The 23,278-nt window shown below is 28.1% G+C and overlaps 2 protein-coding genes and 1 non-coding gene across 20 annotated transcripts; 1 reads left to right on the top strand and 2 right to left on the bottom strand.

The window, feature by feature from the left end:
- Positions 1 to 234: 234 nt before the first annotated feature.
- LOC126664486 (aspartic proteinase A1-like) lies at positions 235 to 6,582 on the top strand. 18 transcript variants are annotated; one of them, XR_008789606.1, is made up of 12 exons: positions 494 to 700; positions 823 to 882; positions 1,078 to 1,236; positions 1,571 to 1,684; positions 1,866 to 1,927; positions 2,357 to 2,450; positions 3,068 to 3,188; positions 3,322 to 3,410; positions 3,515 to 5,470; positions 5,544 to 5,603; positions 6,230 to 6,312; positions 6,389 to 6,582. XR_008789606.1 is itself a non-coding variant. In XM_050356888.2 (6 exons), exons 3-6 carry the CDS (start codon positions 1,153 to 1,155, stop codon positions 2,331 to 2,333), a joined length of 366 nt encoding a protein of 121 aa, XP_050212845.1. In that variant the 5' UTR covers positions 497 to 700; positions 823 to 882; positions 1,078 to 1,152; the 3' UTR covers positions 2,334 to 2,350. The 18 variants fall into 18 exon arrangements, 2 of the variants coding, with proteins under 2 accessions (XP_050212845.1, XP_050212846.1); XR_008789603.1 differs by having other exon boundaries at positions 497 to 700; positions 3,515 to 3,632; positions 3,696 to 3,743; positions 4,917 to 6,312; XR_008789598.1 differs by adding an exon at positions 235 to 326 and having other exon boundaries at positions 599 to 700; positions 3,515 to 6,312.
- A 4,101-nt stretch (positions 6,583 to 10,683) lies between these two features.
- Positions 10,684 to 12,191, bottom strand: LOC126666213 (60S ribosomal protein L37-1). Its single transcript, XM_050359218.2, has 4 exons — positions 12,084 to 12,191; positions 11,864 to 11,999; positions 11,043 to 11,144; positions 10,684 to 10,939 (listed from the first exon to the last, which is right to left on the bottom strand). Exons 1-4 carry the CDS (start codon positions 12,084 to 12,086, stop codon positions 10,890 to 10,892), a joined length of 291 nt encoding a protein of 96 aa, XP_050215175.1. The 5' UTR covers positions 12,087 to 12,191; the 3' UTR covers positions 10,684 to 10,889.
- A 7,107-nt stretch (positions 12,192 to 19,298) lies between these two features.
- Positions 19,299 to 19,371, bottom strand: TRNAF-GAA (transfer RNA phenylalanine (anticodon GAA)). The gene has a single exon. It is a non-coding gene; the product is annotated as a tRNA-Phe (tRNA).
- Positions 19,372 to 23,278: the final 3,907 nt, after the last annotated feature.

Raw genomic sequence — 23,278 nt, 5'->3', positions numbered from 1 at the left:
AAGAGAGAGAAAAAAAAGTGGCTATGTAAAAGTTTGACCTAAAATGAAATAAGGCTTCTTTATATAGTGGGTATTTTTGATAAATAAGTTAGCTTATTAGGTAATGTAGGATTAGAGGAAAATATGGCCAAAATATTGTAAATACTTTACCCAAAATAAGTATTTGGAAAATAATCCCTTGATTTATTTATATAAGTCATCAAATATTAATGTTAAAATAAAAAAAACTAGTTTGTGATTTCTATCGTAATTACATCTTGATCTATTTTATTGCTTATGTTTTTCTACCTCGGAGATGGTCAGAAATAAACTATAAACTTTCATTTGTAAGTCGTATGCTGGATTGTAGTTAGTACGGTTCCTATTTAGTGTTTAGTTAGTTTGAAGTGGTATGTTGGATATTAGTTAGTCTGAAGTCGTATGCTGAATTGTAGTCGTATGCTAGTTACTTCGAAGCTTTAGGTTTACGCATTATAATAACTTTTGATTGTTTGTTCTGTTTTGTGTACATGTCTAATTAACTAACTACTGCTACTCTCTCAGCTTAGTTAATTTCTCCAATCTGATGATAATTTTGTTGTTGCTCTTCTCCTTGCAGTTTCACAACAGACTAATCTACTATTCAACTCCATCAATCAAGTCATAGATAACATCTTGCTTCATCTCAAGTATTTTTCTCCAATTGAGCAGCTCTTGCTGGGTAATTTTCATTGATAATTCCTCAACTTTTGTTTCCTTCACTATAGTTTTTTTTAATTTTAATTCAATATATGGTTCTTTAATTTGAATGTTAACTTTAATGTCTTTTTGGTTTCTGTACAGAATCAAAATGATCTACTTCGTGAGCAACTTAAATTGTTAGCTAAAGATTCACAACTAAAGGTGATACTCATTGTTTTCTTGAGATATTTTTATTTAGATGTCAAAGATAGAATCTTCATAATATATCTCTTTTTTACCCTTTAAGGAGATTCATTTCTTTATCTTTAAAGTAAATCCAGCCTCTTATGAAGGCTATGGTAGTACAATGTGTTATAACTAAAGTTGCAATCTCTTAACATTTTTTCCTCTTATCAGCATTATGGCTGATCGTGCCAAGCTAAGTGACGGTTTACATTATTATGAAGTGTATGGAGTTGATTGCAAAGAACCATGGCGTGGTCCCATTTTCAGGATTCCAATTACTATAACAAAACCTATGACTATGAATATTCGTCCTCCGATCATTTCAGCCAGGTCAGCTTAGTTAGTTTCTCTGATCTGATGATAACTTTGTTGTTCTCTTCTCTTTGCAGATTCATAATATATTCACACCAGAGTAATCTGTAATTCAACTTTTTCAATCAAGTGTCTTGCTTTATCTCAAATATTTTTCTCCCTTTGAGCTGCTCTTGTTTATTAATAATTCCTCAATTTTTACTATACCTTTTACAATTTAGACAATTTCCCGTATGGTTGTATTATGAAAAGTTGAACATTGATTTGCTTCATTATGATGTTGAAATTATAATCTGATTGAAATGAAGCTGTCTTTGATTGTCATTTTTATATATTTTTTTCATATCCTTAGACTGTGGTTACTCAAATAAATCATGACATTGGAGCATCCGGTATAATAAGCCAACAATGCAAGACAATGATAGAACAATACGGGGAAGTCATTCTGGAAATGTTGTTATCTCAGGTAAACAATATCACTTCTCAGTTTCTTTAACGGTCTTTTTCATTTTATAAAGGTCTGTAGGGTTAGACATGTTGCCATCTGTTACAACGCTCGTATTGTTACCTAACTCATAACCTCGATCTCCTTTTAATGAAGTATTGCATTTTTTTCACATTCTTTTTCGTCCCTTTGGCTAACGCAGGCAACAGGGAAGATATGCTCTCAAATTGGATTTTGTACCTTTGACGGGACTCGAGGTGTTAGGTAAGCTTCAACCTAGTTTTGCTACTAGATTTAGTATTTTTATATGTCACTTAATTTATTAATCGTGCTGCATATACGACATCACAATACAAATATTCAGAATGTGGTGGATGAAAGCAAAAAGAGGGCATCTGACAGTATGCAATCATATATGTTATTTGAAATTCATTCAAGCATGAAAATGAATCATCTAGACATAATGAACTAAAATTTAACAGCTAGAATAAAACCAATAGGTTTCATTGGTTTTAAATGGGTAGTGTAATATCTCAAAACCCGTTTATATTCCTTCTCTTCTAGTGCTGTTGAAGATGACCGGCAAGCAAACTCAGAGCAAATTGTTTTTAAATCCTTATTTACTTTATCAAATTGTTTCTATTTTGTTTCAATTCAATTCAATCAGTAGTTCAGTACTCTATTGATTTACAGCAATTTGACACTCATGGAAAGTTGATGCAAAAGGTGAACACTAGGCTTTCAATCGTACTTATGGAGAAGATGAACTCATGAGCGTCATTCAAACGTAAGTTACAAAACTTTTTGTATTGTGTTGTGTGTTAGTCTAGCTGAGACCAAGCATAACTAGAATGACTCCTTGAAAATATGCGATTAGCCATCTCAGATGTTAAAAAGGCCAGCCAGTAGCATGCTCTACCTGTGGGTTCTAGCACATTGGATCCTAGGGAATGAGCCAAGACCAAGAGTCAGATGAGGAAAGCGGAATAATAAAATGTCATTAGGAATATTTTGTTGAATGCTTTATACTAATAAGCTTACCTTTTACTTCTGATGATGGACAAAGAGTAAAAAAACTTATCTTACTTATAATAGCAACTGATAACTTAATGAAAATGAATTATTTCAATTCTATCCTAATGAAATGAATTCATTTGAGTTAAATACCAATATTATGTTTCATGGTGTTAGCTCAATGAAAATAAATGCGCAAGTCATTGTCTTAGGAATCTGTCAGGATCTTGTGTTACAGAATTGATCACATATTCTTCTAAAATTTCGCCTCTTTTGATTCTTTTTCCGTCTTGCTTTAACTGTTGTATTTGTGAATTTTCTTTTGTTCACATTAAGAACTCAACCTTATTTCTGTTGTTGTTTGCTCTTTTTTATTTTCACGTTTGGTAGATTATATTTCATGAAATTGACATCAATAAAGAGGATGTAATGCTTCATGGGAGTGAAGCGCCTCGATGCTCAAGCTCTATTGGCAATTGAGAAACTTGCCCCTGTTGCCATTTTAAATAAGGTGAAGGGTAATCGTTGTAGTTATTATGTTACTGGGCTTTAATTTAATTTAATCCTCTGTGGGTAAAGTTAAGTTGTTTACTTTGGAGATGTTCTTTATATAATATTGGTGGCTTCCCGTGTCCAATTTGTAGGTTAGAGTACCAATTGATGCTAAACTTAGCACTCCCACTGTGGATCGGGACAAACTGCCAGGAAAACAAACACTGGCACTGACATTATCGTGGGTTTACACTTCCTTTTATATTCTGTACTTTACCTTTTGTCGTGATTCATTCATTATTTTCTTTTTTCCGGGTGTTCATCTTTTCTTAATTGATTATGCAGTTACAAATTCAAATTGGAGGATGTATAAGAATTAAAGCCTCAAGTTCCATTGCTTAATAATCGCATATATGACAATCAATTTGAGTCCAAGTTCTATATTATCTCAAACACTAGCAAGGTAATTTGGATATATAGTTTTGATGTTGAAATTTTACAAATCTTACCATTATTCGAGATGTAGATCTTACAGGTTTGCCACTTGCAAAGACCAATCAAGTGGGAGAGTGTGGTAACATTTTCTTCTCTATTTTTATCCTATTTGTATTTTGCGTTTCTCTAATTATGTTTCTCTCTTTGTATTTGTGTTTTGTGTTTCTCTCTTTATATTTATATTTCTCTCTTTGTATTTGTGTTTTGTGTTTCTCTCTTTGTATTTGTATTTTGTGTTTGGTGTTTCTCTTTTTTTGTTTTTTGAATTCGGTGTTTCTCTCTTTGTATTTGTGTTTTGTGTTTGGTGTTTCACTCTTTGTATTTGTGTTTGGTGTTTCTCTCTTTGTATTTGTCTTTGGTGTTTCTCTCTTTATATTTGTGTTTGGTGTTTGGTATTTCTCTCTTTGTATTTGTGTTTTGTGTTTGGTGTTTCTCTTTTTGTATTTGTGTTTGGTGTTTGGTATTTCTCTCTTTGTATTTGTGTTTTGTGTTTGGTGTTTCTCTTTTTGTATTTGTGTTTTGTGTTTGGTGTTCTCTCTTTGTTTTTGTTTTTGTATTTTATGTTTTTCTATGTGTTTTGTGTATCTCTTATTTGTGTTTCTTTATGTATTTGTGAACCACAGGTTTATTTCTCTTTATGAGTGTATTTGTGTTTCTATTTGTTCTTTGCAAGGAATTCCATTTGCATGTTTGTCTTTTTTCGTTTGTCAAAATGCTCGTGTTTAGATTGTCAGTGAGAAGTCTCTGTTTCCTTCTTATAAGAAGAGCTTCAGCAATTGAAGCGTGGGATTATGGAAAATCCTCATATGCCTGCCTGCATCTGGTTACTTTGAAGCTTCAGGTTTACCCATTATAATAATTTTTGACTGTTTTTCTATTATTTATCCCACTGTTTGCACCCCCACTGTTTGCACCCTTGGATAACAAGTTATGTATTTTTTTTGGATATGATATGTCTGTTCGTAGCACTTCATAATATCTAATTTTCTTTGGAATAGACTACTTAAATCATTTTGTGTTCCCTTCTATAGTTTGTTGAATGCTTGAAAATAAATGTGCAAGTCATTGTTTTGGGAATCTGTCAAGATCTTGTGCTATATAATTGATCACATATTCTTCTAAAATTTCGCCTCTTTTAACTCTTCTTCCGTCTTGCATTAACTGTTCTATTTGTGAATGTTCCTTTGTTCATATTAAGAACTCAATCTTATTTCTGTCATTGTTTGTTCTTTTTTGTTTTCACGTTTGATAGATTGCATTTCATAGAATTGACATCAATAAAGAGGATGTAATCCTTGATGGGACTGAAGCACCTCAATGCTCAAGCTCTATTGGCAACCGAAAAACTTGCCCCTGTTGCCATTTTAAACAAAGTGAAGGGTAATCGTTGAGTTACTATGTTATTGGGCTTTAATTTAATTCCTTGTGGGTAAAGTTAAGTTGTTTACTTTGAATATGTTCTTTATATAATACTGGTGACTTCCCATGTCCAATTTGTAGGTTATAGAGTACCAATTGATGCTAAACAAAGCACTCTCTCTATGGTCCGGGGCAAACTACCTAGAAAACAAACATTGGCACTAACATTATCGCGGGTTTACACTTCCTTTTATGTCCTGTACTTTACTTTTTCCGTGATTCATTCATTGGCTTCTTTTTTCCGAGTGTTCATCTTTTATATCTTCATTGATTCTGCAGTTCCAAATTTAAATTGGAGGATGCGTCAGAAATAAATCCTCTAGTTCCATTGCTTAATAATCGCATACAATAAATAGTCACAGTTTTATAAGAACTCAGACTAACAAGGTAATTTGGATTTATAGTTTTTGAAGTTGAAATTTTATAAATCTTACTATTACTCGAGATATATATCTTACAGGTTTGCCCCTTACAATGACCAAGCAAGTGGGAGAGAGTGGCAACAATTTCTTCTCTATTTGTATCCTATTTGTGTTTTGCATTTCTCTAATTTTATTTCTCCCTTTGAACGTATTTGTGTTTTGTGTTTCTCTCTTTGTATTTGTGTTTTGCATTTTGTGCTTCTCTCTGTGTAATTATAGTTTGTGTTTCTCTCTTTGTAATTGTATTTTGTATTTCTCTCTTTGTATTTGTGTTTTATATTTGGTGTTTCTTTATGTGTTTCTTTTTTTATATTTGTGTTTCGTGATTGGTGTTCTCTTTGTATTTGTGTTTCGTGGTTGGTGTTTCTCTTTTTATATTTGTGTTTCGTGGTTGGTGTTTCTCTTTTTATATTTGTGTTTTGTATTTGGTGTTTCTCTATGTATTCTCTTTTTGTATTTGTGTTTTGTATTTGGTGTCTCTCGTTGTATTTGTGTTTTATGGTGGTGTTTCTCTTTTTATATTTGTGTTACGTGGTTGGTGTCTTTTATATTTGTATTTCGTGGTTGGTGTTTCTCTCTTTATATTTGTGTAACGTGTTTGCATTTTGTGTTATGTGTTTTATATTTGTGTGCGATGATTGTTTCTTTTTATGAGTGTATGTGTTTCTATTTGTGTTTTGCAAGGAATTTTATTTGTATGGAGTTGTTTATGCTTCATCTATAGTTTTAATTTTTTTGCACATCTGTTATCCTAAAACTTGATTGACCTTCTCATCCTAAATTTGGGGATCTTTCCATTTGCTGCAGGTAATTTCTAATTTTTAATGAATTTGTGCATCTTGATTAGTTTTCGTTGTTTAAATTTCTTGCAACTTATTTGCAGTGTAAGACATGCCTCAAGAGTGAAGAGACACTCAGCATATTGAAGTTTGCAGATATTAGATGCAGTACAAGACATTTATATTAAAATCTTGTAACCCAACTAAAAGTATATTTCAGTTTATTTGGTTATAAATTAGAAATACACATGTATTGATCAACTCACCAACTTTGGATAAATATATTTTTATTTTTCAAGTTTTTCTCAATTTATTAGACACCACCCAATTACTTCTTTTTTTACAATTTCAACTGTACCGTTGATGTTCTTTTAGTTTTGGAGATTATTTAAAGCCATAAATTCAATTGCATTGTTGAAAATGATTTTTTAAAAAAAAATTATTTTTTTTTAATTTAATTTCATCTACATTGTTGAATATTTTTTCTTTTTGACTTGAGAATTGAGAGAAACATATAAATTTATTATTTTAATTAAATCTTTTCAAACGCCTAAATTATGATAGAAACATATTAAATTATCTGAAAGTCAATTTAAATATATACCAAAAAAAAATTAAATGAAGAATTGTACTCCACAGTTTAAATCGGGTTACTAAGTGAACATATCAACTTTCAAATTGATGATTTATAAATCTATAACATATACAAGTGTATTAGTAGAAAATGCTTTCATTTATGGACAAAAGTACCCTCCTCATAATTATAGACTTTAATCATTAAAGTTTTTTGTTAATGCTAATTAACCGCAAACACTTTCATGAACATATAAAAAATTTATATGTCTTTTCAACTTTAACTATTAGAATTTTTTCTAATCTTAATCTTATAAGTCTTTCTTAATTCTAATTAAATATGAATACTAAATAATATCGAGTATTTCTATATGTATTACCTTATTTAGATTATTGATTTAATCTTTAATTTTTAATTTTATATTTAAATAATATCAAATATAAATCACAATAAATATAAAAAGAGAAAAACATGTGCAACAATCTCAAATATAAATCATGATAAATATAAAATTAAAAGATCACGCTAAACAATCTCAAATGTTAATAGTGAATTATGAATATTTATTAATTCATAAATTGATATGTATATGATTTATTATATAATATATATTCTACTTATTTATATTGACTATTGTAAATAAATAATATATTTTTTTTAGAGAAAAGCCCAGATGGAAACTATTTTGATTGAAAAATTCTCAATTTTTGCCTTAGAAATAAGGTCGATATTGAATCCTAAATCGATACCGGAAATGGAGATAAAAAAATACTAACACTATTAAGTATCAAATAATTAATAAAATTGATAAAAAAATCTTTTTTTTATTTCAATTCACCAAGATAAAGAAATGGATTCATCCAATCAGAAAACCCTTCTTTTAAATTGGATGGGAATGAATAAAGAAATACAAAATGATCTGATACCTAATTTTGCACTTCTTTCACAAATTTGTGATATTCGTAGAAGTGATAAAATCGATTGATAAAATGGATTGTCCTTTTGTTTAATATTTTAAATATTAAAATTTTTTTGGATTGTGTTTTTGAAAAAAGTAATTCCAATATTTTATTCAGAACATTTATTCTTCGACAATATCTATTGATACTTTCAAATCAAAGTTATAATAGGAATTTTTCGATTTCTTTTTCCTAGATAGCATACTAATAGATCACAATACCAATTACTATATTAATTAATCATGTTTATTTGATCTAGAATAAAAATAGATAAATTAAGAGTGTAATTTTAAATGAATAATAACAAATAAGTTCACGAATATTCATAGCTTAAATTTTTGGGGTTGTAAGAAATTGATCTAAAAAAATCATATGCAACTAAACATTTTGTGTTTTGTCGTTTTAAATTTTTCAATTATATATTTAAATAATATTATAAAAAAAATCATAAATAATAATCTCAAATATAAATACTTATATAATTAAAAAATCATGTTCAACAATTTTATATGTAAAACATGATAAATTAAAAAATATAAACCACGTGGTACATAACAAACTAGTTTATTAAAAAAAATTATTAAAGTTTTTTTTCCTACAATTAACCAATACAATGGCCTAATATATGTTACGTTATTAACCAAAATTTAAGAAAATAAATTAACTAATTAAGGTTTTAATTGTATAACTACATATGCATAAAGAAACGAATTATTACATATTATTATAGTTTTTTTTTTAAATACACATTATTATATGATAATTATGCCATCTGGAATGATATAAAAATATAATGTAATGTTCTAAATTTTGTAAATAAATAAATAAACAAAAGAATTGAATATTAAGGTAATAAAACCCAAAAAAAAAATTGGATTGCATCATCCATATAACCCATGTTAGCTTAACATTGATTAAAATAGTATAAACCATTTAACAAAAAAAATGAAAATAATTATAAAACTACATGTTGACTTTTTTCATTTACAAAAATCTTAATAATATTTATAAAAGTACAAAAAAATAAAAAATAATATCAAACATACGGTGTATACTGTGGGTATAATGTCAGTATACTAATAAACTAACATTATATCAACATTATATCAACATTATGTCAAAATTATACCAACATTATACATACTGAGATTTTATTAATATTAAATTTACCAAAATTACATCAAATCGTATACTAAAAATTAAATTAATAATATACCAAAATTATACCAACAGTATACAAAGAGTGTACACATCAAAATATACTGAAATTTTATTATTACATCAACATTACACCACATCGCATACTAAATATTAACCTAACAATATACTAAAATTATACCAACAATATATAAATTTTCTAGTTCATTACCAACTATAGTGAAAAATACATATAAAAAAAATATACATGTTATCAACTAGAAAAAATATATATAATTTTATAATCGATATACCGAAAGTATACTGAAATTATACCAATAATAAACCAAATATTATTTTTAAATTATCTGATTTATAATTTTAATATTCCAAAATTATACCATAATTATATCGACATTATACAAATCTTACTTTTGTAATTAATTTTCATTTTTTGGTACTTTTGTAATTAATTTTAAATCAGTCGTATTTTTGTAAATAAAAAAAGTTTACAGATACTTTTGTAAATATTTTTAAAATTTTAGGTACTTTTGTCATCGTCCCATTAAAAAATGGGATTTTTAGATAAATACCCATAAATTATCAAAATAATCTCATAAATACCCATTGACCACAACTTGTTAAAATATACGATTTGACCGGAACAAGTTGCAAAAATAAATTTCTATTTTGAGAAATACGGTTTGACAAAAATCATGAATTTGTCTAGCAATCTTATAGCAGAGCATCCATGATAATTTTTTTCTTTCAAAATAGATGAAGTATAGACCAACAAGATGTATTTCGTCTCCTCTGTGTTATTTGCTGATGCGTTAAGTTTTCCTGCAAAATTGGATTTAAAGTTGCGAAGTATGGCTCAAAAAGTTTTTTCATTTACACCCTGACCTTGCAAAATTGAATTTAAAAAGTTTTGAACTAATTTTAAAAAACGACGAATAAAATGCAAAAACTTTTTTACAAGGTCAGGGTATAAATGAAAAAAAGTTCAAGGTGGGGTTTTTTTTAAGTAATTGAGCCTTTCGTTAACGATACAAATATTCTAGAAAAATCATGCACTAGAATTTAGATAAAATCTATCAGAATAAAATATTGTTTTTGTTATTTTAATTAATTATTTTTCTAACCTTTATATATAAAAAAGTAATCTTGAATATTAGGCACATTGATATTAAATTTAAATATTTTATTTTCTCAACAACTTATCTTCTCTTACTACTTTTTTTCTAACTACTTTTTAAATAAAATTACATAGTAGTAGTTCCACGGATTCTATTAGAATGGTTCCAAGCCAACAATTAAGGGTACACAGTAATTGCAGATGATGGCTCGAGTGAACCTTAATAGTGCACATCTGAATTTCCGGAGAAGTGCAAACAAGTTGCAAAAGAATGGATAATTGCTGTTAGAGATGAAAAAAAATAAAACAGAACCAATTACTGAAATTAAATTGATAACTTAGTTTCAATTAATTAAAAAGTACATCATTTTGGATTTCAGCTCACTTTGAAATTAATAACAAAGAAAAGTTCTTTCAATTTCCAAAAACAAACCGAGCCAAAAAAAATTGATTTGAAATACTTAAGATTCTTATGAAACCAGTTTGTCTCAAATTTTAAAAAATAAAAACTTCAACTCTGCTTTGATTTCGAGACAAATGCCCACCTCCAATTGCAACAACACTGATTGTGAAATTTTCAAAACCACAGCATAAAAATATGGCTCCATGACTAATTAAGCAGACCTCATTTGGTATTGCCAAAAACAGAACAGTAATATACGAAGTGATTTGAACAAGCCAAGAGAAGCCAAGAGAAGCCAATAAATAGCCAAATTCATAACAAAAAGTCGATAATAATGATCCAAAACTTCTAGGTTGCAAATGTAAACAAAACAAAATTCCATCCTTTTTGATGCTTACGAGGTGGCTGCAGCAGCTCCCTTGTTCCTTGGAGTTGCTTGAGTACCTATCTCAACATCAGATTACAAAATATTTAATCAAAACACTGTTATGCATTGGAGAAGATGAATATTAGACTAGAAACTGTAATATTTAGGATGATAAGGTACCTTCTCTGAAGTTGGTCTTGAACCTGCGTGGGACATTGCGGAGGTACTTCATCCTACCAGAACCAGTGGTCTTTCTACGGATAGCCTTCACGCTCCAGTTATCTAAAATCAAGGCACCAAATTAAGAAAAAGAACTGCCAAATGACCAATTATCTAGAATCAAAGCACCAAATTAAGAAAAAAGAACAGCTATTTCCCTCGAGTCCAGTGTTTTATATAACTGAAACCCATCTATAATTGGATAAAAGCTAACAAAATCTAAAATGTTCAAAGTAAAACATATACTAATTTTCCAGATCCCACTGTTGTAATAGTTATTCTGAACAATTCCTAATACATCGGAGCCAAGAACTCCAATTTCCTACCATCCGCTATGCAGCACGAAACAAAAACATTCATACGGGAACACCAAAACAGAAAATGCCAAAACAAAACAAAGCAAATGTAGAGTTTCTAGTTTAAGAAGCATTTTCAGGAATCGTAAACAGAGCGCCAAATATAGGACTCGAGAAATTAGCATACAATATAGTCATACACCATCATAAAAGAAGGATTCTTTGCCCGATAAATACACTAGAATCGGAAGCTAAAACAATATTAAACAGCAGCTAAACATATTCCACAATTCTATATTGAAACGAGTGATCCTAATATAACTAATTATAAAATCAACAGCATGGATAAGGACAAAATTTAATATTATCTTAGCTAAATTTCCTAATTTAACCATCTATTCACAGCTTTATTTCCCAACAATGAAGTGAAATTAACCATAAAAAGGCATATAAGCCGCAATGAAATAATAGTGAAGTATAATTTACATTTTCTAAGACGAGCGGCGGGGTAAGCACAAGCACTGCAACGGCTTTTCTGGAGATGAAAGCTACGGCGACCGCATCGAACACAAAGTGTGTGCGTCTTGTTCCTTCTCTTACCGAAACTTCCCGTTCCTTTTCCCTACGCCCAACAAACAGGTCTCTGATCAGCCATCGCCAAATACCACACAATTAATAATAAAGATCAGGATAAGTAGAGAGTTACCATTTCTTCTTCTTCTTCTTCTTCTCTGGCTGCAGCAGATTACGCTTTCAGATTTGCTGTTACAAGCAGAGAAAAGAAAAATGTCGCCCACGTGAGATTAGGGTATTTATATGCACAATTTAGGGTTTTGATCACTTGGGACTGAACCTTTTTGGGCTGGTTTAGGATTAGGAGCTTGGGCTTTTTATTCTCCACAATTGTTGCTCGCTATCCTTTTAGGCCCAAATTATAAAATCCAATTTAAGACATTAGTCTATGGGCTTGTAACTTTTAAGGAAGTTGAGGCCCATCAAAATCCAACTTGTCTCAAAATCCTATAAATAAATTAAGGGCATTTTACAAACTTAACCACTACTTTATTTACATTATTATCGAAAATCATCACCATCGATATATCTCTCTCATTGTTAGATTTTTTAGAGCAAATTACTCTAAACTACCTCATATTTATCATAATTTACAGTTTGGTACCTATTGTTTGAAAATCAAAACTGAGGTACCAAATCGTTTGATTTTCAAATAAGGGGTATCAAACGTGAATTATGACAAATGTGAGGTGTCTTAAAGTAATTTGCTCATTTTTTTTATAGTTAATGTCGCCCTTGCCACGATCATTTTTTTCTAAATTAGAAAATGATTGTCGCCATCTCCTCCATCATTTTTTCAGATTTATATTATTACTTGTCGTCCCTCCCATTGTTATTTTTCTTCATTTTTTTCAAAAACGAATGCTTCTTATCATAATTGTCTCGGTGTATCATTGTTGTCGGCGTCGGCGTTCATAGTCATCCATCTTCTTCTTCATATATTTTTTTTATTTCTTTTCTTACAACATTTTTTCACCATTAAAATATATAAGAATTATCTTTAATATATTCTACTGCTTTTTCATATTATATTAACAAAATTTATAAATTTCTGGAGTTATATTGTGTTACTTTCGCATTTTTATTGTGTTTTTTCGCACTTTGTTGTGTTTTTTTTTAATTCTACAGTAAAATTTGTTGATGATGGTTGATTGCTTAATGATTACAATGTTACAGTGTTTTACACATTGTTGGTCTTTTATTGATTTTCAGTTGACATTAGGTTGATCTTATTAATTTGTATAGAGATAAAATACTGATACATCTTGATTGATTTTAAAATTAACAAAACAGACGATATTGTATGTGAAAAAGTTAAAAGCTAAATAAATTAAAATGAGATAATATTGATACTTTAATTATTGGTGGATTTTATAATTGACGAAGAAGACGACATTGTAAATAAAAAAAATAATGAGCAAAAAAATAAATAAAACATATAAATAAGAAAAGTTAGTCTAAAAAAGTTTAAAAAGTTAAAATTTCTCAGTTCACTACATTTTCAGTTAATCTTAGAAATCGACAAAAAAAAACGATATGTACGTAAAAAAATAAATAGAAAACATGATATCTAGTACTCCCTCCGGTCCATAATATTTGTCGCATTTGAAATTTTTTTTTGGTCCATAATATTTTGTCATGTTATGATATCAAGAGAGCATTAATTGCTATTTTTCCATGTTTACTCCCCATTAATTTATTGAAAGAATACAATAAACAAATGAAAATGGTAGTCATAAATGTAAACAAGTTTCAATGTAGGGTTAACTTAGTAAAAGTGTTTACAAATTAAGACATATTAATTGTTTTCTTAGTTCTTGTGCCAAAGCCAAATGCGATAAATATTATGGACCGGAGGGAGTACATCACAGAAAAATTATAAACAAAATAAAATAAAAAATATATCATTTTGATTTTTGAAAGTGTCAACAAAGCTTTAAGGGTCCTAAACTTTTAATTTCACATACTGTTTTTTCAATTCCAAAAAACTTTTAATACCTTGGGATTAGTCCAATTTGTGTGACTTATATCCTCAATTTCTTTAGAATTTAATGGATAATTTGCGACAGTAACTGTCCAATTCTTTTAGTTTGCCAATACTCGTCGATTTTCGCTCTGAATTTTTTTAGACAGACCGAAAACTTGTAAAGCGGATGAAATTTTGAAAATTATCAGTAGACGCTCTAATACCTTATCATTTTTTGTTGTCCAAAAAAAAGTGTATACAGATACTTAATTGTATTTTATGTTTATTAATTAGACTCTTTTTTATTTATTTTGAAATACAATTATTAATGAATCAAATTGTCAATTTAGATTCCATAGCTGAAAAGTTGTTTTTTTTTCTTTCTTTTGCAGGTCCACCAGACACTTTCCACACTTTCTTTTTATGAATTACACTTTCCAAACTTGTAAAAACATCACAAAAGTTCCTTCGATCCTTTTTTTTTTCGATCAAAGAAGAAGGCCAATGCCCAAAACACAAAGCACTACAGGCTTCTACACATGCGGGGGATATAGACCCCGACATTATCATCCGTGATAAAGCTGTGAATATCTCTTGGAATACTATCATACAACATCAACCCCACGCTGTGGGAGAACCCGAGATTGGCCATACGATCGGCACAACGATTGCCTTCCCTGTGAATGTGGCTGATAACAACCGACCAATCTCTGTTAATTAAACTCTTGATAGCACACCGGAGGTTTGCGTAGGCATTCGATCTGTTGTGATCGCTGTTTAAGCTATCCACACTGACTTTACTATCCATTTCTAAAATGACATGGGTAAACCCACGATTCCAAGCTGCTTCTAAGCCGTCTAGCGCGCCCCATAATTCAGCTTGAAGGACCGAACAAGCTCCAATGTTTCTGCTAAAACCAAAAGCCCAATCCCCGCTGCTAGTGCGAGCCAAACCTCCTGCAGTCGCCGTGCAATCTGGGTTACGAACTGCGCCATCAATATTAATTTTCAACCAACCTTGAGAGGGAGGAACCCATCCTTCGATCCCTTTCATTACAACTATTGAATTTCAATCTTCGTGTTCTAGAATCGAAAGTTCAAATTTATAAAAATATTTTGACTCGAATTGAATCCACTACATTATGATCTTATATTGTACGAAAATTTATTGAGTGCTATATTTGTTGTTTTATTTTTATTTTCAAATAATTATTTTAAATCTTAAATATAATTTATTTTTACGAAAAGATAGGCAAAATTATTTTGTAGACTAACAATATGAAAAAATTGATAGAAATGTTTTAAATGAATAATTTTAACATTTTGATCCATTAGTTTTGCATCCCAAAAATAAGTAAAAAAATTATAAATCTAATTGATAAAATTAAAATAATTAATTCCTCAATTTATTTTTATAATAAATTAATCTTTAATTAAAAAAATTATGAAGTTTTAAGAAATTACATATCTAATTCTATAAAATTTGTATGTTATTATTAAAATAATTGTTTTACTATAAATTTTTTTTATAAAAATAAAAATTCAAATATGGAATAATTTATCATATAATAACATATGATATAGAATTACATCTTACTGTTATTAATTACTCTTTTTACTTATTATTTATTTATTATAAATAATCATTAGAACTGGCAATATTGACCCTGATTAAGCTGTTAAAAATATGTTTGATACCTCTTGTTTCAAAAGTTTACTTAATGATCCTTCATTTTTAATTCTGTTAACTGAGAGACCCTTCTGTTAATTTGAGGGACTAAATCGTTTACGGAACTAAACTGAGGTACCAAATTGTTTAAAAGTAGGTACCAAATCGTTTGATATAATTAAAAGTGAAGGACCAAACTGTTCATGAAATTAAAAGTGGGGTACCAAATCGTTTGAAAGTAAATGTCGAAATTAACGGAGTGACCATTAAGTAAACTTTTGAAACAAAAGATATCAAACTGTTAATTATAGTATACCTGAGGGACCTCAAAATAATTTGCTTTAAAATATTATTATTTTTTATTTTATCATGCAACATAAAGTTACTACTAACGTATTGAAGTCCTGATCTACAAAGCTACATTCAGCAACTCTGTGTTTCTCCCATATAAATTGGGGGACCAGTTGCGCATGATCATGGCTATGACTTTTTAGTTTCTTCTTGGAATCGAAATTAAAAATACTCCATGCAATCTTCATAGATAGATTCCAAAGCTTAAGATGTTTATTTCCTTTTGCAGCTCTAAGATTCACTTTCCATACTTGTTTAAACATCATAAAATTCCCTCTCATCCCTTTCGCTCACTCTTTTTTTCTCTTCATTGTTCGTGCGCTTTGAAACCCTAATTGAGTAAGTTCCCCGCGGAGGTTGGAATAGAGTGACAAATGCTCATTTCTTCTTATTAAAGGTTTCGGTTTCAAATTCTAAATATTGAGTAATTTAAGTTGCGAGAGTTTTTTCGTCTCAACGAGTCTTATTTATCTCAGTTTAAATTAATTGAGACAATATTTTCGAATATCGTACTTGTACTAAAAAATCAATTTAGTTTCTTATAAGCCTTACATAAACAGTTACTGTGTTTTCATTTATTATATTTTAGTAATTCAGTTTTTAATTTTTATACTAACGGAGAATCACTATAGCAATTCGGATAAAAAAATTGCTTATGTGACAACGGAAATTTTAGTGACTATTTGATGAATTAATTGCAGCATAAGTAGTTTATAACCTGAATTGCCAAAATAACTTTCTTGATGTAAAAATAAAAGTTTAGCTATTAAAAATAAAATGATAATAACTATGTGAGACAGCTAGCTACCTAGTAATTGAGTGTGTAGTGCACTTAAAACTTGCACTTTTCCACTTTCTTTTGTTTTCCTTGGTAACTTAATTCTTAGTACTAATGGCCATACCATCAAACTTTTGCATGTGTTTTCTATCTTCCTTTTCCTTTTCTTTGCTCAATTCTTACATTTTATTTAGTTTAAGCGAATTTTATAAATTATTTTGTAGAATTTACCAAGTTTCATATATCCTGATTTTAGATAGATAACTCGGACTAAACAGTGATAATTATTATGAAGACTCGTTTTCGCTATGATTCCGATAAACTTTTTAAGCAAGGCACTACTTATGAATTGCAGATTCATTAATGAAGAGGCACACAGTTAGGTATCTCATTCCTTAACATGAAAAATATATAATTATAAATAGAAATTAAGTGAAATAACATTGACTAAATGGTGGAAGCATGTTATTCATAAGGTTATTTGTAAAAAAAAACTTTTTTTTTCGTTTGTAATCTCACCTTTTAAAATTTTTAATTTTAGTTCATTTTTCAATTTTATGTTTCAATTATAGCCATTGAATTGGAATAGAAAAAGTTCAAACCTACTCTTCATATTAGATTATGTTTGAAATTTTTTATAATAAAAATGTAAATTGAAATAATATAATGTATTTGAACTTTGTTTCTCTTCAATTTGAGCAAATGGCTACAATTGCTGGAACATTCAGGATCTGGGCTCCCTTAGAACGTTCAAAAAATTTAGATTTAATTATTAAATCTAATTATTTTAGCCTATAAATCTGGGTGACCCTTGGTGGTTAGTATAACCCTAGTCGATGACTGTATTTTTACAGCTCTCATCATCTTTTTTAGAATAGTTGACTCAATGTGTTGAGAAACCGTTCATGTAATTTACGTTATGATTAATGGAAATTTTAGCCTTTGGAAAAAAAAACCAAAAATTAGAAAGTAGATAAAATTGAAATTTTTTAAAAATGTGATTATGAACTGAAAAGTCAAAAAAATAGAGTATTTTTAGATGATTAAACTTTTTTAATATTTTAACCATGGAACAATATATTGCTGTCTAAATATTGAAGAATTGAAATCTTTAAATATAATGAATTTTAGTAAAATTGAACTAATCAAATGATTAGGTAGATTTAAACTTTACAGTTTTAAAAACAATTTCATTATTACCGATTAATCCTCTTTTTCTTTTTTTGAATCACAGTTAATTCTCTTTTTATTACACTCTTTTATAGTGCGTCTTATTTGTAAACCCTTATTAAACAACATGTGAAGTTGTGTAGTATAATTCAAGTGGGAAACCACTCAACACATAGTAATAATTTCTTCACAATTTTTGAATGATTTTCTCTTTAATTAATTAGAGAACTTGAAACTTAAACTTTAATACGAGAATATGAATAAATCTCACGTCGGGTAGTTAAGATAAAAAAAATCATTTAATTATGGGTGTATTGTAATTAATTTTATGCAAAATAGATTCAAATTCCATTATCTCTCACTTGATAAAATATCCTTAGGACCCATCAAGATTCTACATACCCATTTCTACATCTCATCATTAGCAAGTTATTTTTTCTTCTAAATAATGTGAAAATATGTATAAGAATTTAAGTGGGGAAGGTAAACAACTCAACACACATAACTTTTCTCATTTGATTGCTTTGTTTAAGCAAAGACATCCCCAATATTCTTTTTCCCATTCAACTCATAAATCTCTATATTTAGTTATAACCTAGTCATTTTTCTCTCAAAATTTTCCCACTAAATTGAAATCTAGACAAAACATATATACTCATTATAGAGATATTCTTCCATTATAATCCTTCCATTATAAGCAAAGATAATTAAGAACACACCACTCGATAGTGCTAGTGAACACTTTTCTATAACAAAGGCTATAATATAGTAACATTTTGTGCTTTATATCATGTTATTGGTTTTATTTGTATTAGGGTTGGGCATTAATTGGTAACTTTTCTTGTTTTGTTTGCTTTAAATTTGGGTCCTTCATTGTTTCTGAAATTGGAGTCTACATGTTGCCTCCTTTTCTTTTCTAATTGTTTTCTTCTTGTTTGGTCTTTTATTGCAAATCAAAGCAATTTTCCTGTAGTTGTGGATCTTTGACAAGATTGGAATCTCAAAAAGGAATTGTAGTTTCATAAATAGTTAAAAATTTATTGAAAAGTGAAGTAAAAAAATATTATGAAATAATAATAATAATAATAATATAACAGATATACAAAATTGGGAAAATATATTTCTCATAATGATGGAAGCGCAAAACATAGAAGGGCCATCACCAATTAAATTTGAATATATTTATTGCACAAAGATTACTATATTGCCATCATTTTGATGAAGTTTTATATTGCGAGTTGCTTAATCTACGGATGACGTGATAGACTCGGTCTATTTAATAATTTCTCTTCTTTTTACTCCTGCTGTATTAAAATAAAATGTAGTAAAAGATATTTAATTTCATAAATTAGGAAACCAAAGAGATGAATTTTTATAAAAAATTAATACAGAATGAAAAAGGTTTTGAAAAAAATGCGGTGAACGTGGATCGAACACGTGACCTTCAGATCTTCAGTCTGACGCTCTCCCAACTGAGCTATCCCCGCAGACGTTTGTTCAATTCAATTACAAATATATGACAGCTTATCTTACTAATATTTAAATATCTAGTTGATTCTATAATAGTCACATGATTAAACAAATAAAAACTAATATTAACATTTGAATTTTAAAATAATTTAAATTTTAATTCAAAATAATCTACTTTTCATTCAAATCAGATTCTTATTTCAATTAAACTATATCTTTATGTATTGTTAATAATCACTAAATGGCTATAAAACCATAAGTTAAGTCATCAATTTGATATTAAATTTAAAAAGATAGTTTGATAATCTGTCCGTTTTTTCTATCCGTACTTTTATATATGATATAAATGAGTATATTATTCTTATAATTATGCACGCATGCGTGTCTTGCCTTTGTCATTTATGTAAAAACATTGTTTCAAAGTTTATATAAATTGATAAGATAAATATTTGCCATATCCAAACCTATATATAAAATGTGTCGTGCATTTTTTGTAAAAATATTCTAATATCTAGAAAGTTTTATAGATTTTAAAGTAATTAAAATTAACTAAAATAATTTTAAGTATTCATATATTTTACCCCTTTATAAATATATTTTTAAAACAAATTAATAATTTAATCTGTTAATTTTAATAATTAAGATAATTACATATAGACTCAGATTAGTCCGACATAAATTATTTATGTAGGTGAATTTAATTGATTAGTTAAGATACAGAAGAAAAATTTTAAAATTTTGATTAAACTAAAGTTTAAAAATAATTATTTCAACTCGTTAATTGACATATCAGGTTGTCTGGTCTATTTTTTAAAATATATTTGTCATAAATATGAAAGTTATGAATATAAAAAAAGGTTTATTTAATCTTATAATTAAATTGAGCTCTCTCAATAAAAAATTATACTCCATTTAATTTAATTGAAGTTATAAAGTATGATTTTTGATTTAATTTAATTTTAAAATTAATTTAATGATTTCATTTTAGATAAAATATGATAATCTCTTTTTACATGTATTATACATATGTATCACGGTTCATTTTAATTATTAGGATTGTTTTTATTATTAGTAAAAAATTGTTGTAATGTATAATTTGTTGTAAAGTTTTTTAAATTTTGCTAGAACTCAAACTAATTTTTTTTATGAATGATAAACTAAATATAACTAATCACTAGAAATAGAAAAAATAAAATCAAATGCACTTTAAAATTATAAATTTGAAATATAAGTCAATAGTACTTTAAGACAACAATTGTTTCTTATGATATTGAATTATAGATTAAGTTTAGCATAAATACAAAATACAAAATCCTTATCAAGATGAAACCTGTTAATGGACAAAGATAAAAATATATTTCTGTTCATTTGATTAATTCATCTAACATGTGGGATAATGCAAGGCCAATACATGAATCTATATATCACTACCCACAATTAATTCATTATTAATTAAATCTGTTCTTCTATTGAATATTAATAAATGCAATTTCTTGACAAACATACACAAAGAGATAATCATCTCTTTAAATTGCAACGTATATATAACAACGAAGTATATTAAAAAATTACTATCATCTAAAATTGCAACGGTGTCGAACACTTATATTAATGCATGGGCAGCGACGGACCCACGTTTGGGCCAAGGGGGTCATTGGACCCCCCTGAAACTAAAAGGAAAAACCATAGAGATACGGCCTCTTTTGATAATTAACCAAAATTCTTTTATTTTATTTTGCCTACATGTCATTTACTTTAATGGTAGTAATTTTAACCCATTATTTACCTCCTTTATCCTTTTTCCACATTATTGTTTTTGTTCTTCAATTTATAAGTCAAATATTAAAAAATTATATACTTATAACTTTTTCAAATGTTTGCATAATTTATCTACATTAATTAATATCAAAGATCAACATATTTCTTAAATATCCTATAAGAAAGCTATCATTGAAATTGATATTAAAAATTTATTTTATGATTACGATCTAATATAATAAGCTTTCCATATAATTCAAGATAAAGTTTATAGATTTTATTTATTAATAGGTCCATGTTAACCGCATTAAATAAATTTTCTTAAAGAATAATTGTGGTTTTGAAAACATTAATTTATTATATTTTTGTTTGATTATTATAAAAATAGTTAAGAGCATATTATAAAAGATGTATTATTATGATATATTTATATTAATTTATTTTATAAATAAAATAAAATGCAATATAATATAATATAATAAAATTTTATATTTATTATATTTATTATTTATTATTTTTTTATTTGGACCCCTTAAAATAAAAGTCTGCGTTTGTCACTGTGCATGGGTGGCCAATTTATTTGACTAACTAATAATTATCATCTGATTTAGACATTTGCCAGTCTATTTTAAAGCCTGTAAATGGTCCAGAATTGGGGAAGAGAAAGATGTACATATCAAACCGTTAGAGATAATTAATGGTATGATTTATTATTTAAATTTAAATTCTTCTTCTTATTATTATTATTTGGACCACTAATAATAAAGGATTGTTAATAGGTTCAATCAAAAATTGGTTGGTCCAAAGGAGTGGCCATGTGCAGCTAGCATGAGTACGTAACCTAAATTAGGAGTTGGAAAAAAAAATATTGGCAATCTTATGATAAGGTTGTGGATGGTGTTAAAAACTGAGCCAGTGAGGGTATCAGTTTTCAGTTCAATTGGTTAAACTAGTTTAATAAATTTTTAAAAAATTAGTTCATCAATTTATTACCGGTTCAACATTCGACTTTTACCAGTTCGATCCTGTTCACTTCAGTCTAACCCGGTTAAATTAAAAAAGTCCAGTTTTTTTACAGTTTTAGACCGATACACTGACCAGTTTTTGAACCAGTTAGACCGGCCGATCCGATTTAATTTTTAAAACACTGATATATATAGTACAAGTTAGCAGTAAGGAAATAGGACCACCCTTTGTTCTTGTAACCAATTTAGGGTTCGTTAATCATATGCAAAGTGTGCTTTATGTGACTTGAAACGATCTACCAAATTACATGCATGTTCTCATTAGGATTTGTCAAAACCTAAACTATTTTCATTTTTCCTTTTCTTTATTATCTAATCTTGAAAGTTATAATTCCTAATTTGTATTTTCTTTGTCTTTTGAAACATAAAAAGAATTACATTTATCAAAAACTGATTAATCATCCGATCCATATAGTAGACTATCAAAAGGGTAGACATACCTAAGGGCAGAGTCAATTTTATAAAAAAAATAAATCTAATATCTCTATATTAAAGAATATAAAAACTCAAAGGATTTTAAAAAAAAATAACAAAAATAATAAATAATCTAGAATATTGCTATGTGTGAGTCTTGATGCCTTACAAATATAATTCATATCAATCCTACTTCAATCAATCATTGCAATGAAGGATAGATCAAAATTTGTTAGCCCCCTATTTCGTAGACAATATCAACTTATTAATTATTATCCGATTACCTTGAATTGTTCTTAATGTCACGGCTTAGAGAACATAGAAAATAACCCGATAATTATAATCAAAGCATTAAGAATAAATTATACACATAGACCACGCAGCGCAAATATAATGGACAGACTCATGTTATATAGTTAATTTCTTATTACTTTTTCCAACCAACTTAATGTTTACTCACAAATTGATTTTTAATCATGTAATTGGTGATCATGTAATTATAAGCATTAATCGCAATAATAAGAAGTGCAAGAATAAAGAAAAAATATGTAAATTAGTTTTCAAGATTTAAATCATACACTCATACTACTTACAATAAAATAATTTAGTTAGACATAGTAAAAGCAATCAATAAAAAATTGCATAATTAAAGAAAAAAGAGAAGAAATCAAACTTGATTTGACCTGCAAATAATCCAATTCAATAGAACTTTAAAATTCTAAATTGT

Source organism: Mercurialis annua, linkage group LG1-X, assembly GCF_937616625.2.
Source record: "Mercurialis annua linkage group LG1-X, ddMerAnnu1.2, whole genome shotgun sequence".
NCBI lineage: Eukaryota > Viridiplantae > Streptophyta > Magnoliopsida > Malpighiales > Euphorbiaceae > Mercurialis > Mercurialis annua.
This window is presented reverse-complemented; position numbering and strand designations above follow the sequence as displayed.

Coding starts and splice junctions, on each gene's coding strand:
- LOC126664486 (XM_050356888.2), top strand. CDS start 1,153: ATGGCGTGGTCCCATTTTCAGGATTCCAATTACTATAACAAAACCTAT. Junction 1,237..1,570: donor CCTCCGATCATTTCAGCCAG/GTCAGCTTAGTT, acceptor TCATATCCTTAG/ACTGTGGTTACTCAAATAAA. Junction 1,928..2,227: donor GACGGGACTCGAGGTGTTAG/GTAAGCTTCAAC, acceptor CTTCTCTTCTAG/TGCTGTTGAAGATGACCGGC.
- LOC126666213 (XM_050359218.2), bottom strand. Junction 11,145..11,863: donor CGCCGCTCGTCTTAGAAAAT/GTAAATTATACT, acceptor CCTTGATTTTAG/ATAACTGGAGCGTGAAGGCT. Junction 10,940..11,042: donor CAAGACCAACTTCAGAGAAG/GTACCTTATCAT, acceptor ATGTTGAGATAG/GTACTCAAGCAACTCCAAGG.